This window comes from Alligator sinensis, unplaced genomic scaffold (genome assembly GCF_000455745.1).
Source record: "Alligator sinensis unplaced genomic scaffold, ASM45574v1 scaffold171_1, whole genome shotgun sequence".
Lineage (NCBI taxonomy): Eukaryota > Metazoa > Chordata > Crocodylia > Alligatoridae > Alligator > Alligator sinensis.
The window spans coordinates 570,129-587,661 of NW_005842552.1; the positions used below are offsets into that span (position 1 = coordinate 570,129).

At 40.7% G+C, this 17,533-nt stretch overlaps 1 protein-coding gene across 1 annotated transcript in view; it reads right to left on the bottom strand.

Moving 5' to 3' along the window:
* Positions 1–17,533, bottom strand: part of JAG2 (jagged 2) — a 97,823-nt gene that overhangs the window by 57,722 nt on the left and 22,568 nt on the right. Inside the window, exon 2 of the mRNA XM_006032171.3 lies at positions 3,136–3,190. Within this exon, the coding sequence (XP_006032233.1) occupies positions 3,136–3,190 (55 nt within the window). The remainder of the gene's footprint in view (positions 1–3,135; positions 3,191–17,533) is intronic.

Consider the following 17,533-nt stretch of genomic DNA (forward strand, 5'->3'; position numbering starts at 1 on the left):
GGGAAAGGCAGCCGGCTCCAGTGTGCAGAGCTTCCCTCCTGTGCCCGGCGAGTGCAGGAGCTGTGCACGAGTGGCAGGGAGCACCAGCAACACAGGGGGCTCAGTAGAGTCTGTGCCCCTTGCTGCAATGTGCAGCGCCGGCCAGAGCTGTGCCCCACCTGCTGCTGCACCACGGGGAAGTACAGGAGGTCCCCACACCCCCTCCTACACACCCCCTCCCCAACATACCCTACGCCCCCCTACACACACCCCTAACACCCACCCCAATACCCCACCACACACAACCACATCCTCCCCCACAATATACAAGACTACGAATTTATTTGAGTCATTATGCAATCATCTCTACATACAGTACACAAACACAAATCATGACAAATATTTTTCGTAATAAAATTAAAATATATGTTATAGTAGGTGTTTGACCTTTAGTGTACGATTTTGTTTTTTTTCTGGTTCTAAGATGGCAAAACCCCGCCTCAAAAGGAGTATTTCCATTCGGCAAAGGGAGGGACTTCCTGTCCCAAGATGGTGACAAGGGGGCGGGGCAACTGTCAAGGGGTGGGACTGGCTGACAGCTCAGCAAAATTCATTAAGTGAGCCTCCACCCAAAATAATTGCCCACTCCTGCTTTACAGCATGGCTGAAGGTTTAAATCGATATCTTATGAGAAAGATTGGGATTTGGTTTTGTAGGTCTCCTTTTTCCACAAAACTTTGACCAAAAAATTGGAAAAGAAATTGCCATATGCCCTCTCACTGTAAGAACACACTTGTTCAGGCTCCAATCCTTCGCTAGTAGTTGCCTCTGCAACCTCAGCAAAAGAGACCTTACTTTGCTAGCAGATATCCAAAGTTACAAAATCATCTTATTTTGATTTTTAAAATTCCATAAGGAAGTCAGCTCTGCCAGGACGTACACAAGGTTTATTACAAAGGAAGATGAAGGTTATGCTTGTAGGATGCCTTGAGATTGTAGTACAGATACTAAAGACGTTAAGACATGGAAGAGTAAATTTTGGAGCACAATTAGATGGTATGGACTGTTGCTAGTGCTGCTACCTGGCCAGATGCTTAATAGTTTTAAAAGCTCACAAGAACCAGCCTACAAGAACAGAGAAAGATTACTTAAGCCTAAACACTACAAAATTTACCATCCATTCCCTCAAAAATATAGCCATGTATGTGTGTGACTCTGGAAATGCCAACTAGTAATACCAATGCCAGACAAAAATCAAGTATTTCTGAACCAAGCAATTGTTTCCTCAGGTCAAGTTTAGGTTGGCAATCCAGTTACTCTACTGATTCATTTCTCCGATATAAAACAAATCAGAAGAGCAGTTTGATATCTACATTCTTTAATATTAATAAAAGACACCTTGGTTGTATTGACAGAGTTTCATAAAGCATTAAAAACTTTTAGAGCAAAAAAATGTTAATGCACTTTGAAATGTTTATTTTGAAATCTTTAAATTAGTCATATTACCAAGGTAGATCTAAAACCTATTTTAAATCTTTTTCAGAAAAGATTTATGAAAAGTATACAATAGTTCTGGTAAGCAGCTGTGACTTCACAAGAAGTCAATATACATAATCAAGAGCATGAAGTTCACATGAAGAGTTAATACCCTTAACACTTTTTTTTATTTTTTACTTGAAGTACGGGACAAACCTGATCAATGAACTAGTAAAACAACAACGAGGGAAAGTTAAAGGTAACCTACAAATGCAAAGATTGCCAAAGCTTTTTGGTGTTTCCAAACTTTTTCTCCATCCCTTCTAAAATTAGGCTCTTTGGCCATCTTTACACATGCGCCGGGGGAGGAAGGGCAAGTTAATTAAAGCAGGTCTCAGGAGTTGCTCTAATTAAACTGTCTGCAGCATCTCATGTATTAAGCATCCAGTGCTTCAAAATGGTGGTGGGAATGCTTTAACTAAAGTTTGTTCGGTGAGCTTTAAAGAGCCCCTGCTGCCATTTTGAAGTGTGGGGATGCTGAATACACATGACACTGAGGCTGCTGGAGCATGCTAATTAGCATGCTCCAGACTCATTTAAAAATTGAGTCTGCTCCAATGCGTGCTAATTAGCACATGTGGGAACAGGCATCAGGCACAATGTGTCAGTGCCCTCTACTAGCAACAGAGAGGTTCTTGAAACTCTAATTATTCCTTCAACATACTGTGGTGCTGGGTTATGAATGTTAATAATCTAAGTGAAAATATTCAAGTTAGACTCTTTTACAAGACTGAGGAGAAAAATGGAGGCCAGCTTAGTTCACACTATTTCTAAGTTTTGAAAACTACTGACACTTGCTTTGCATCTCCAAAAGCAGAGGCATGTGTCTGCCCACAGGATCAGCATCAGTCAGAGCTAATAAACATGTTAGCACTTCCAACCCTCTCCTAAAAAACACTTAGGCCTTCTAAAATGGTAGGGGGAAAGCATTATATAAGTAATGACACTAATGTTTTGCAGTAAGAAATGTTAAGTACATTTTTGCTTTTTTCAGGAGTGGAGAGGTGGGTTGGTAGGAAAGGAAAAGTGTTTGGTTGGTTTAATGCCCAGGGGAAGACTGAAGGCTAATCACTACACCTGTGTTATTTCAGAACTTTATCTTCCATGGTATGAACTGTAGACAACAGCATCATTCAGGTGTAATACTACAGTATGAACAGAACTGCTGAAGTAACCAGAGAAAGTACTCACATTTTTCCTTGGCGAACGGAAATCATGACTTAGTTTTCCAAGACCACAGATAAGAATATTCACTTGCTACCATCCAGCCCCTCAGAGCTTAATAGAAATCTACTGAGTCACATTTTCAATGCAACAGTTTACAGGGTATTTTTACAAATTCTCTACTTAACAGAGAGAAGTGCAATAATATGCAATTGTGCAAGTCCGTCCCTGAATATTATGTTAACATGAGTTTCCATTTCTTCCAACAGTGGCCCCATTACTAGTGTTAAGACTCTTCCCTTTCTGCCATTAGTTTTCCCAATGCACTGTCCTCAGTACATTCAAGATTAGCCTTCCCATTCTAAGGCTGCATTTTTAAAGATATACATTTTGCTGTAGCCCATAAAAGCGTACTACTGCACAAATTAAATACACAAATTGTTTATGAATACTCACCACTTTTTGTATCGTTATCCCAATCCCATGCTTCTATTATTAATGTGAATGATCTCTGAAAAGAAACAAAACACTAATTAGATACTGATTTATTACTGACTAGGTAATAAAACCTGCCAACCACACAGTAACCAAGCAGCAACATTTTCTGCTAGTAAAAGGCAGGCAAGTCTAAAAACAAATGGTCAATAGTCTACCTTTTTGATCTAATGGGAAATTCTTGGAAACTAGCTTCTTAAAACCTTTCAATATTGCAACATTAGGTTTCAGGGCAGGGGTTGTTAAGACATTTTTAATAAAAAGTACAGACCTAAGGAGCACACATGGAGAGTAGTAGTCAATTTTTGACAGCCCTATTCAAAAAAACACTTGAGTTCAGAAGCAGGTAACTAATGACTAGAAAACATTTAGACTTAAATGAAGCCTACATTCAAAAGCAAAGTCACTTTAAAACAAATACAAACTGAATCCTGGTTTAGGCTCATCATGTTCCATTACTCACATCTATTGAAAATTTAAATTTAAGAAATATTAGAAGGAAAATTATAAAAGAGTGAACATGGAGAAGGCAAGGCAGATTAAAAACCTCATGGCTTGGGTCTTCAAGTTGAACAGAGAAAATGCTTAGGGAAAATACAGTATTTTGGCACATATACTTTTTGCTTTTCCACAGAAAGGGAAGAGGTAATTGGCTTTCATCAGGAATTGGGCAACTATGGTCTGGAGGTAGAAAGGAGAAGACAACTGTAATTTACATTAATGAAGACTGTAAAAACTTAATAGACCTGCATTTAGACCAGTCTTAAATGACCTATTTAAAAGGGCAATCTTGTCCTGGCAGAAAATGAAATGCTTATTTGCAAGTCTAAATAGTCAAATATATTTAACTTCAGCAATTGAAAAATAGCACCTAACGGGGCTCCGATTGTGCTCATTTACAGTCCTGTTTGTGTCAAACTGAAGTTCCTGTATACAGTTAAAACTGAAAACAAAAGAAAACAAAATAAGAAGTGCACCACTATTCCACAACGAAACGTTTCAAACAAATCTGTTTAAAAGGCAAGAAACCATGGCATTCTTGAACACTGCACTTAGATCTACAGAACACAGCATCTACAACACTGAAGCACACAGCAAACTAACAAGTTGAATCTACTTGAACCACTTCAGCTTTGAAACAGAAAGCCCCTGCTGGTGGAAGAGAATCTATGACGGTTATACTTGGAAGGAAGCAGCAAGAAAGGTTACCTAGGGCTATGCTACCAACCCTAGATGAATACCAATGTTTCAATATGGATCTTTAATATTTATGCACTTTTAAAAACGAGCTTCTTACAACTTCAAAGTCTACCTGCTTAAAAAACAGTTCATGCTGTATTCCAGGAAAGGAGAGGGGAATATTCTGATAAAAGTAGGGTCTATTTACTTGTGTGGCTTCCAGAGCAGGTTTTTTTTTTTCTTCAGATAAACCAATTGTCAGTGGGCATGGCTACACGTGCAAGTAAAGTGTATGAATAAACTGCAGAGCTTGTTGCTCCCAGACGTGCCGTTTGAATGTGCACCCAGGAGTAATGAACTCTGAACTTTATTAATGAGCAACACGTTGAGCCTGATTGGAGCAGCCCCAGCTGGCAGGGGGTCCGGGGCGGGGGGGACCTGCCAGCCTGGGGCTACTCCCCCCAGCCTAATGTGTTGCAGAGGGACTGGCTGAGGCAAAAAAGCATGAGTCCCAGCACTGAAGCACCCTTATGCTCCAGCCAGCCAGGGCAGTGTCTACACATGTGCTGTTGTGGAGTTTTTCACTCCACAGCAGCATAGTACTTGCATTTACAAGTACTATACTGCAGTGGGGTAAATTACTTTACTCCAGCCTAACAGGGGTGCACATATAGATGCATGGTATTTACTGCTCAGCTAATTAATCTACTGCACAGTAAACATCTTGTGCAGACATACATGCCCAGTTAAGAGTATACTGGGAACGTTAATGCTAGAATTACAGTAAAGTATGCCATACAATTTTTTCAGGTAGAAGGTGCCACTTCTAACAGCTTGAGAGTTCTCCAGACTTCTGCACTTAACAAACAAACAAACAAACAAACAAACAAACAAACAAACAAACAAACAAACAAACAAACAAACAAACAAACAAACAAACAAACAACAGAAGGATTTTGCCATAAATAGTCATTTCAGACTCTAGGAGATAACAAAAGGGACAGTAACAGTGCTGCACAGGGAAGCAAAACTCCTCTTCAGCCAAGCAGATGATGTAGGTTGATAGTTACACATCTGATTCCCTACCTTCCCTGCACAGCCCTGCCCCTGTTCAAAGCAAGACCGTCCAATACTATTCCACTGACTTTAGACCCCTCCCGCATCCACTTTGAAATCTCACTGCCAAAGGGTATTCGGTTCTACTCCAAAATATTTTTACCTACATAGTACCAATTTAAGAAATGGGTATGCATTAAAATTTTTAACATAAAATTTCTCTCAAACTAAATGCAGACAGAGATATAAAAATATCACCCTAATACTGGATTCTGATAGTTGTGAGTGCACCGATTTGGGGTCCCTTTAACTAAAAAATATTGTTTTAGTAAGGATTTTGCATAGATCAATACATAAAAGTAAGTCTTCCTAAGGCTGTCTTGCTTTAAAATGAGCAAGATAATGTTGTAGCATCCATTTCTCTCTCTCCCTATGGGAATTTTGCTATGGTCCCTCCTTTTATTAATTTGTATTACCTGTATTACAAAGTTTGATATAATTTTCCAGGTATAAAAATCTAATTAGTAGACCGATTCAAGGCAAACCTCTAATGTCTATGGCTATAGGAAGGGAAAAAACACCGGGGGGGATTAGGTAGCCCTTTTGTTCCCCCCCAGCTTCTTCCCTCTGCAGCCCCTTCTCCCCAACCCCTTACCGTCAGCCAGTGCTCTCCCTGAGCACATGGAAGTAACAAGCAAGTTTTTAAAAATCTGACCTTGAAATAAACATTACTGTATGCAAATTGCTACAGCTGCCATAGACTTGGTTCACTCAGAAATGATGCATTTTGCCTCTTTTGAAACTGCTGCACAGGTACTGCATAAACACACTTTTAAGTAGCATTTTAGCACCTACTTAGAGAGAGTACAAACTATGCTTGATATTAGTCCAAAGCCAAAAGGCTCATGATTTACTGTGCAGTTCACTGGGCTGTGCCCCCGAGTCAACAGCATTTCAAGCCATGATGACCCCAGAGCATTAGGCGCGTGTACTCTAGATATCCCCCACGAAGGATCAATGTGCTAACTACTGCCCCCACTCACGACTGGAAATAGATGTTCTTGTCACGAGTCCTGGGGTCCTCTAAAAATGTAGATACAGATGAGGCACAGGGCAATCCAGTCCAGGTCCATTTCATGCAGGGTGGGGCCACACTAATCATATGCAACAGTCTGAGAGAGGGGCAGACAGAGGGACTCTGGGTAAACAAACTGTTTGAAGCCCCAGGTAGTGATGTTTGCTAGACATTTAAGGCTGGTGAAAAAACAAGAAGAATTGAAAATGGGAAAGAAAGGTGCAGCTCAGCAACGGGAGTGAAGAATTTAAAATATATTCTAGCTGTGCTTATAGCAGGGCCACTGGTGAAGCTGTTTAAAGAGTTGTGGAACATGGAAGTGGTCCCGGGCAACTGGAAGAGGGCCAGTGTGGTACCTGTCTTTCAGAAAAGGGATGATCCTGCAAACTACAGACTGGTCAGTCTAACTTCGGTCCTGGGAAAAAAAAAATTGTAAAATTTGTTAGAGGCGGCCATGAATTACAAGCTGGTAACTGGTGGGACATTAAGAAGTAACCAGCATGGCTCTGTTGAGGGTGGATCATGCCTGACAAACCTGGTGCCCTTCTGTGACCAAGTAACTAACCATCTGGATGAGGGACATGAGGTTGATGTCATTTACTTGGACTTCAGTAAAGCCTTTGATTCTATTTCCTGCGAGATTCTCTCAACTAAACTGGAGGGATCTGGGCTGGACCAGTCTACAGTGAGGTGGGTAGACAACTGGCTTAGAGGCTGATCCCAGAGAGTTGTAATCGATGGGATGGCCTCACCCTGGAAGGTTGTCTCCAGTGATATATTCCCCAGGGATCTGTGCTTAGGGGATACCATATTTCTCAATGACTTGGATGAGGGGGTAGAAAGCTCAATCATTAAAGTCTGTGAATGATACTAAGCTGTGGAGAAACACAGGCACATCAAAGGAAAGCGTAAAGATCTAGGATGACCTCGACAGACTGGATTTATGGGCCAAATGGAATCAGATGAGGTTTAACAGGGAGAAGGGCAGGGTTCTTCATCCGAGTAGGAAGAACCTTTATCAAAACCACATGACGGGTGGTGATACAACAGCTGGTACAGCATCTGAATGGGACCTGGGGGTCACCATCGACTGGAAGATGCACATGGGCCAACAGTGCGATGAGGTTGCCAGCAGGCCAAACAGAACCATGGCGTGCATCAGCCGATGTGTTGCCAGTAGATCCAGGGAGGTGCTTCTCCTCCTCTATCTGGCATTGGTGAGGTCACAGCTGGAGTACTATGTCCAGTTCTGGGCACCGCACGTCAGGAAGGATGTGGATAAGCTTGAGAGGGTACGGAGAAGGGACACCCATATGATTAGGGACCTGGAGGATAGGCCCTATGAGGAGAGACTTTGGGAACAGAGCCTGTTCAGTCTGAGCAAGAGAAGACTGAGAAGTGACTTGATAGCCACCTACAAGTATGTTAGGGGTGAACATCAAGATCCAAAGGGAGGAACTCTTCAGAAACACACCTAAAGGGAGGACGAGCATCAGCAGGCACAAACTAATAGTGGGAAAATTTAGGCTGGACATAAGAAAAAAACCCAACCCCCCCAATAAGGGTTGCCAGAATCTGGGGGACACTGCCAGCTGAGGTGATACAGTTGCCATCTTTGGAGGTGTTCGAGATGAGGTCAGACAAGCACCTTGAGCTCGGTTGAGCCCAATAACTTCATGCCCGTGGCAGGGGACCAGACTTGATGATCTTGCAGGTCCCTTCTGGTCCTTTGATTCTGTAAGAGTCTACTATAGCCTCCCAATGGAAGGATCGCAGTACATGCTTTATTTTATGGAGACGGGGGATTTCTCCATAGCTTGCTCCTTTAGCCTTCTGGCTAATGGTCTTTGGGCTTGGGGACTGCACATAGGATGCCTGCCATAGATTTGGGTGCATCTGAAGTCCTAGCCTGAAGAATCTGGGAGAGAAGACACATGCCAGTGATAGCACTACACAGACTTGAATGACTAATTTGGGCTGGGAAACAAAATTCAAAATCTTAGTGGTAGGTTCCCATCAGCATGTTTGACCCATATGGGCCATGTATTTTATTGTCATGCTCAGTGTTGACTGCATTTAATCAACTTCATAGTTTATTGCTGAGTACGTGCCGCTTTTAGCATCAGTTCAAAGACAGGCAATGTATTCAATACAGTTTCCTTGTATGCAAATATAAGACATGGGGCTTCCCTCCCCCGCCCCTTGCATTGACTGGAGGGGGGTGGGAGGGGAAACCTTGTCTTATACTTAGTATGAGTAAATAGAGTAAATCTTTATGCAAGTGACCACAGTTCTTTGCTATTCTGATAGAGAAAGGCAATTTAGGTTCCCCCCCCCCTACTGCTAATGGACCACTGCATTACATTAAAAACAAACAAACAAACAAACCCACCACAAAAGTTACTGGCTAAATCAGTTTATACTGCAAGATGTGAACACAGATGCAAGGTATTCTATTAGCTTGTTAACTTGTGTTCCAACTCTCTCATGGTATTTAGCATTGTGTTCCTAGAATTGCACAACCTTCATTTTTCTACAACCTGATTATAAAACTTAAGGAGCCTGGTAGTGTATAAACTCTCAATACATTTAGGCTATAATTACAGTAGACATTGGGATTATCAACATGTAGAAGAATAGTAGCATGTACAGCAGCAGATATTGGGATTATCAGATTAAAATGTTATGAAGAAGTATTCCCCTCTACCAATATTTTTCTTTCAATTGTTTATAATGCTAAACAGTTTTCCTTCATACAAACTCCGTCCTTTATTTGACTCTACAAACATGTCAAAGTCACTCTAATTAACTTTATGAGGATAAACAAGGCCAGATCAACCTTTGATCCAACAACTCCAAGGTATTCCTTAAATTTGAAAAAGGTGGGTTTTTTTGTAGTGTGGTCACATATCCCCCATGCAACCAGGATGCCTCATTAAAGCAAGCATTCCTTCCTTATTCCTATCACTTGTAATAGCAGGGGAGTTAAATCCACATCTACAAAAAAAGAAAACAAAGCCTTGTTTTCAACCTGTTAACAAGTTTGTCCAACAGATATTTTGTATTAGCCCCTTTAGGTTTGGCATCCCAATTTAAGATTAGAGCAGAAATTCACCTGAAATGCACATTCTTCTATTACAGCCATCCAAGTACCTCTCTGAATGATATATTTTTTGTGTTTCATACTTACAATTATGGGCTAACTATCAAACTGGCATTCAGTAGCCATATAATTACATTAATGCCACTTAAAAAAAAGAAAAAAAAAATCAAAAAAAAAATCAGAATATTATCTATACGTGATGATACTGTAATATCAATAATTTGACACATGGCCTGTTCAATAGTGACAGAAATACACTGATATACCAAAGGTTTATGAAACAAAAATCCTTCAAACTATACATCTTGGCCATAATAATGAAAGCTCAAGTTTTATTAAACTAGGACTACTTGAGAGTAGCAAAGCTCAGAGACTGCAATTTTACATTTAACTAATATTACTTAGACATCATAATGTCTGCCAGTTAAGAGTCAATTCTACAACACAAGAGGTTTTAATATGAAAACATACTCGGTCCTGAATTACCAAACATAGCACTCTGAGGAAAATCTATTGTAGCCAATTCTTTACTATAAATTGAAGCCTGATTTATATCTGAAGTCTTATCTTTGATTAAAATCACTAGCCAAAAATGCAGCTCCAAAGAGCCAGAAATGCAAACAAATGCAAGTTAGTTTTCAAAACATCTGACACAGACTGATAGTTTAGACAAGACTTCCCCGTTGATGTAATCAGTCACTACTGTTCTGGCATAGATTTAGGGTTTTGTTTTTTTAAATGCTTTGCTTACAAAACAGTGCTGAAGACCTCCAACCCAACATATGCCGAAGGGACAAATCTGTACAAGTTAAACTGTCACCTGTTTTCTGACCTTTGTAAAGTACCTAGCATAATAGGTCCTGCTCCACAGAGGTGTTTCTCAGTGCTCTGATAATACATAAATATTCCCCCCCCCACCCTATACAAAGATTAACATATTAACAGAAGCTGTTTAATGTCAAGTAAAGGTCACATCGTTTCAAGAAGTATTAGCAGGTGCTAAGTTTTTTTTCCCCATTAAAGAAAATTTACAGTAAACTGTTGACATGAGTCACTATAAAGCATTATATGTATTGACTGATATCTAGTCAGGTGCTTAGGCATGTTGGGTATTTTTACATATGCTCTGGGACGTGGCTCCGGGTGCTTTAATTAGTAAGTCGTGCCAATTAAAAGCACCTGTGTGACATGCATCAGCATCCCTGCACTGAAAAAATGGCAGCGGGGTGCTCTAAAGCTCATTGAACAGGTTTTATTTCAAAGTGCCGTGCTGCCATTTTTTCAGTGCAGACGTTGACATGATGCAGAAGGCTGCCGGAGCGCATCAATTTCTATATTCCAGCAAAACTCGATTAAAATCGAGCCCGCTTCGACATGCTAGATTTCCAGAACATCGGAGCAGGCTCCCTGCACGTGTGTAAATGAGGCAGGAGGTAAGTCACAGTAACACCTGAGGGACTGATGAGTTCAGAGGCATGAGCTTTCACAGACAACAGCCTATTTTGTCAGATACCATGTCATATGTTTTGTCAACTTTCATAAAGATTTACATTTTTAGAAGAAAGCATGCCAAAATTAATTTTGTATAGCTCATTTCATATGAATAGCATCTGACAAAATAGGCTGCTGGCTGCAAAAGCTCATGCCTCTCTCAACTCATTATTCTCCAAGGGAACTTACACACATGCAGGGAGCCTGCTCCGTGTTGGAACAGACTCAATTAAAATCGAGTCTGCTGGAGCATGTAAGTTGACGCGCTCTGGCAGCCTCGTGCATCACGTGCATCAGCAGCACAGTGTGCCTCTGTGCCGAGAAAATGGCAGTGGTGCGCTTTCAACTAAAACACATTCGATGTGCTTTAGTTCAAAGCGCACTGTCGCCATTTTCTCAGCGCAGAAGCGCACTGCATCGCTGACATACATGACATGCGGGCACTTTTTATTAGCACAGCTCACTAATTAGAAGCACCTGGCACTGCGTCAGCAACACGTAAAAATGTCTGAAGGTGCCACTCTGCCCTACCTTGTCTGACACTGTTTTCTCATTCAACACCAGAAAAACCCAACAAGGATGGTTTATAAATCAAGCTTCAGGATGACCAAAGGTCTTTAATGAAAGTTGTACATGCTCCAAGTCTGGTCTTCCTCTCAAATCCAAACTTTGCTTGGCAAAAGATTTTTCATGGATTTACAGGTTAATACTTGCAATACTTTCCCAAAAATTTTCAAGTGAACAACACACACAATGTTTGTGTCAAGGATACCAACGTCTCAAGAAGAAAGTTTATGCTGATGCATGGACCTTAGAATCTAATCTAAAATTGCCAACTTATTTATTCTTCCCCTGCCCGCCCATACTCAAAAAAAATTGAACGTTTATGCAGTTGTAATTGTAGATGGACATGCTATTTGATGCATTATTTCTTGTTTCAGTCTCAACAACAAGCTACTGATTCAAATCTGTCTTTGAGATTTTCCTTCTCAACAGTCAAAATTAACCACAATTTTAATAGACTGAAGGTTGGAGGAAGAAACATGCCATATAAAAAGGCCCATGAACCTCAGCAGAGCCAGACTGCTTTTTTTTGTTCCATGATTAAATCCTTTTTATTTAATTTTTTTTTTTTTTTTAAATGCACTGTCTTCTCTAATTTCACATTGCAATTTTCAGTGATGCTTCATCGTGCCAGGATCAAATTACATCATTTATCCCTGGTGCACTCTGGAGAAAGTGATGCTTTTATGCTGTGGATGCTTGATGCTAGACCTTTCTATTACCTTGTGTCCAATCACTTTCACTACTCTGACCTGATACACACCAAGGGCCAAACTAGAAACAAGGATGTTTCACTGCTACTTCCCAAACAGCTGCACCCTTTAATTCTGTGCAGTCAATGCTCTCAGCTTTCAACAGTTTTAAATAAACTGTTAGGTTGGTGGGACACAGATAATCTAGGCCAGGGTTAAGCAACCCCCATGTGTGTGCCAGAGCATGGCACACTAAGACATTTTGCTTGGCACGGACACCTCGGGGCAGACAGTGGGGAAGGAGCCAGGGCTGCGCTGCCACAACAAGAATTGGGCCCCTTGTGGCTCTGCTGTCCGCCCCATCACACCAACATTTCAGTCAAGGTTGTGCGGGCTTTTGGCACTGCCCGAAAACATTGCCGACCCCCAATCTAGGCCCTTACAAGTTGTTTCATGGGTGAAGAACCACACACAAATCCTGTTTTCTAGACAATCAAATCAATTTACTAGATTTCAAGATGGAAAGAGTCCAGCTAGCTCCTGAACACTGATAAGACCAACAAGTGTTTACAGAAACAAAAAGCAAGAATTGAACTTGTGATACACCAAAAGAAATACCCCTCCCCACACTACACACACAGGCAGAGTTGAGGGTAGATACACAGGAGAACACTGCATGATGATGTCTTCAGAGAAGGTGTCAATATTTTCCTTGCATTAAAAGATAATCTCTATGATTCTCACTTCTAAAGACATGTAAATTAATAGATCATTATAAATACTGACCTTATTTTAATATTATTAGTTTGACACTCAGCCCAGTGAAAGACAGGTATCAAAATACACTAAACCAGAGCCCTCCACAGTACATTTTTCGTTATAATATGTAGTGACAAAAGTAAAAAGGTAAAATTGCTATAAATCCTCCATGCAAAAAACTGATCCTCTGAAGATCACAAAGCAAAGCAAACAAACACCATCCTTGGAACAATCTTATAGCTGCCGACTTCCATTACCTTGGAAGCAAGTTTTGGAGTATGGGAACTGCATAGGCATTTTCTCTTGCTCAGCACTGGCCTACTCTAAATGAACTGCGAGGGAGATAAGTGACAATTTTACAGGCATCAGTACAGGTAGCCATAGCAGTCTTGCCTAAAAGATCTTCAACTTGCTCAATCTTTATTTTCAAAATCAAATCAGGAACCGCTGTGATCTCTCTCAAAGGTCTCTTCCAGACCCTAACAACTATGAAACTATTAAAATGCAGCTGTCACACAAAAGCCAGGAGAAAGGATGCAAGAGTCAGATGTAGCTAATCTGGCTGTGGCTCAAACTTCAATTAATCCAGTCCAACCACTTTTTTAGGAGACCTAAAAAACCTTCCTCTTAAAAAAAAAAAAAAGTTATACACCAACAATGCCCACCCCCCCACCCCAAAAACCCTAGCAAACAGCAGATTTCACTCTGAAAAGCCAACCAACAGACTTTACTATAGTTACTAACTTCATGCAGAAGCTACTCAGACTACTGTGGTGAGCAAAAGCAATGACAGTTTTAGTCTTGCATATTCTGTCCAGATGTACAAGTGGACCATGTCCTTTAGTAACATCACTGCCCAGAAATACAGTAGGAAAAAAACAAGCCTGGTTTTGCTTAAGTGTGCATGTTCACTCCTAACAGCACCTCAAGAAACAAAACTTTCTTAACCCAAAGTATATGGATAAGGCCCTCATTAGGATTTTGTTGGAAGAACACTACCGACAAGAAGGTTCATTTAGCTGGAGCTCGCTATGTTAGATTACGTTTTAAGGTACTGAACATACTTGACTGTAAAGCTGTGCAAGTTGAAATCAATCACCATCAAAATTGATTTTTTTTTATATAAAAGATTAATATTTCCCCATGCAAGTGATTGGAAGTGGGAAGGGGCAGGGGGTGGTGTCCAGGGTCAGAATAAAATGAGGCATTAAAAAGGAAGCTGTACAGCTGCCAAGTCCTAAACCAGTCTAGCAGAAGTGCACAAGGATGTGGATCTACTTTCAGTAAGTTCACAATAGTCCAAAACAACTGCTGTCCATACCTAGAAGAGCTCCCCTTTAAAGGAAAAGTCTAGTCAAGTTATTCTACCTACTCTGCTTGCTCCCCACCCCCAAACCAAGCCTGTAAGCTTCTTCCACCTTAAGTTTTATGTACTGCTGGTAGAAGCCAGAGAATAAAAAATGATATTTTCTCCAAGACACAAGGTCTTTTCTGTACATACTGTCAAAGACAGTAGACAAAGAATATGTTTAGACTAGGATGAAATAAGGTGTCCTGGTTTGAATAATCGAACACTTGAGTCTCAGTCACATTCTCTACTTTACAGCTGCACTTTATACCTTCACTTTGACATTTTGCTTTCACCCCAGAGAGGTGGTAGACTCTCCATCCTTGGAGGTTTTTAAGACCTGGGTAGACAAAGCCTTGGCTGGGATGATACAGTGGGGATGGCCCTGCTTTCAGCAGGGGGTTGGACTAGATGACCTCCCGAGGTCCCTTCCAGCCCTCATTTTCTATGATTTGCTATTCAAAATTTTAACTTTACCTTATCATCCAATATTTTGGTTTGTACACTAGAGTTAAACCATTCTTCAAACCTATAAACATTGCTCCTATGCAGATTTTAAGCATTCCAGCTTGTAAAATCATATACATCTCTAGCTTTGTAGGTTATGGAACAAAATGATTAACCACTTATTCCACCATACCAAAAGCCAACTCAAAAGTGGCAAATCAAGTTGTGCCTACAAATTAAAAAGACAAGTTTCTGAGGAAGCAGTGCTATGAGATTTGTTCCCCCCTCCCCACCCATGTCCAAAGAAAGTTTAGTCCTGTGTTGCATATGCTGAAGATAGTCTTTAGGAAACGATATTTGCTCTCCTAGCTAAGCTATAGTATTTCAATGGTAACTATCAAGTGAAGAAAGTTTCAGACATCAAGCATGGTGACAGACAACATTTATACTGTAAAACAAATAAAAACCTATGCAATATGTTGTTGTTGAATAATCTGTCATTATTCAACAAATCAAAAGAGGCCAAACCATGGAAAACAGCGAAGTAGCTCTTTTGTAAAAACTGCACTTTTAGTCAGGCTAAGCTAAACCAGTCTAAGTCCTGGCCACAAAACCATTCAAAAGCAAGTTGTGAAACTTGCAGCATGATAAAGTCATAATAGACAGCCCAATATTACAGTAATATCAGTAAGATTAGGTACCTATTCTTAGCACTAAGCTTAGTAAAAAGTTCCCATACGAGGCCACACTAGACTGCCTATGCACAGCAGACCCACCTAGTAGGATAGTACCCATCTTTTTAGTAAGGAGAGCTGTGTGTTTGGGGGAACCCTTTCCAGCAACAGTGAACCAGTTAACGAGGATAGCTCCTTTTAAGAGGATCAAATGAAGATTTATTCCCAGTATACCTTAAAAAAAAAAAAAAATCCAGTGAAGCAAAGACAATCTTAGAAGAAGATTTTTGAAGGAGGAGAGCTCCCTTTAAACCTGTATATAAATTCATGCATCAGCAACAGACAGGTTATCCATGGCCAGCATAGATTTTAATTTTTTTTCTTTTAACTGGAAAAAAATCTCTGTCATTTGTCTTGGAGGGGCAGGGAGGGAGAGAGGCAAGACAGGTTTGTATGAAGTAACTGGCAGGGACATAAGAGAAATGGAGCTGCAAACTACAGCCACCCTGTCTATGGTAGGTCTAAAAGAATCAACACAAACCTAACAAAGAACTAAAAGGCTAGTACCATTTTGCACCCCACCTTTAAATCTAATTTTGAGACCAAACTCCCCAAAGAATATACACCCTGATCAGCCATCCATGCCCCTTTATATCACTGTAGCTAGTGAGAAGTAAGGGGGAAAGCTGGCCTCATTTGGTTGCAGTGGGGACAGAAATCCATATCGGGGTTTTTTAAAAAAAACTAAAAAAAGATGTGGCGTGAGGTGGGACACTCTCAGGAAGACGAACACAACACAGCTTTTGCCACCACCACAAAAATACCTCTATTCTGTTTCTTTTAGAGAACCAACCATTTAAGTAGAGTGGGAAAATCAGTTTAGCATGGCTGGCAAAGAAGTCAGCCGAAGGCATAAAAAGCTGCGACAGTCTGGAAATTTCAGCTAACGAAGAGACAGAACCTCGATAGGACTTTAAAGCCAAAATCAGGAAAAGCACGTAGGATCTTGTAGGATGCCAGTAGAGATTTCCCCTAATAAACACTTCAATCACAGATGGCGGCATTGCTATCTATAAATGGTATCTTCAGATATTTTTAACAAACGTCCACAGTCAGTCGTGAACAGACTTGACAAACAAGGTACAGCACATTTTTCCACTCAGTCTCTTCCTGAATGAATGCATTTTATTGCCTGGACTCCCAGCAGATGTTCCCACACATTATCACTTGCTGTCCTTTTCCAAGTAACCAACCCTGCAAGAAGCACAGATTAATCTCCACAGAGAGATGCATTCTGAAAAATGGCACCAGGAGATTGAGATTAGTATAGGACCCGCTTGGTATGCAACTTCAGCTGAACCAAATTACATACTGAAAGTTGTTTTTTTTTAATATTCCTTTTGAGTCCAAGCTTGCATGGAAAAGCCTACCCCCTGGTGTAAGGCATTTTCAGATGAGGGAGGGGTCACCACTGCATGAAGTTCCATGGGCTAACATGTTGGTAGAGCCAAACCATGGATCCAAGCACAGAGATATTTTGATCGATGCCCAAGAACAGCCTTCTCATGACATTTCTGTAGATGCTACAGAATTTTGATAGGGACTCGGCAACATTCACAAGTATTAATTCCTCCATTTCTTCCACTGAAAAAAAAAAACAAAAAACAAAAAAACAGAGTACCAATATATTTTTTCATTTCTATACATAAGCAGGAGCATCCGACTGACTGTCTGCAATCTAACTTCTTGAGTCCACTGGAGCAGGATTAATGCTTCTCTGTAAAAGTTATGTGCAGCAGGAGAAAGAGCCCAACACAAAAACCAAGAGCTTTCCTTGCAATGCAAGTTTTTCCACAGGTGCCAAAGCAGTACAACATACTGTTAATGCAAAGATCATTCTTTCACAGCAATAACAATATCAGGGGAAAAAAAAGGCAGGAGACCGCAAAAGAACCATTTCCACCTGCTGAA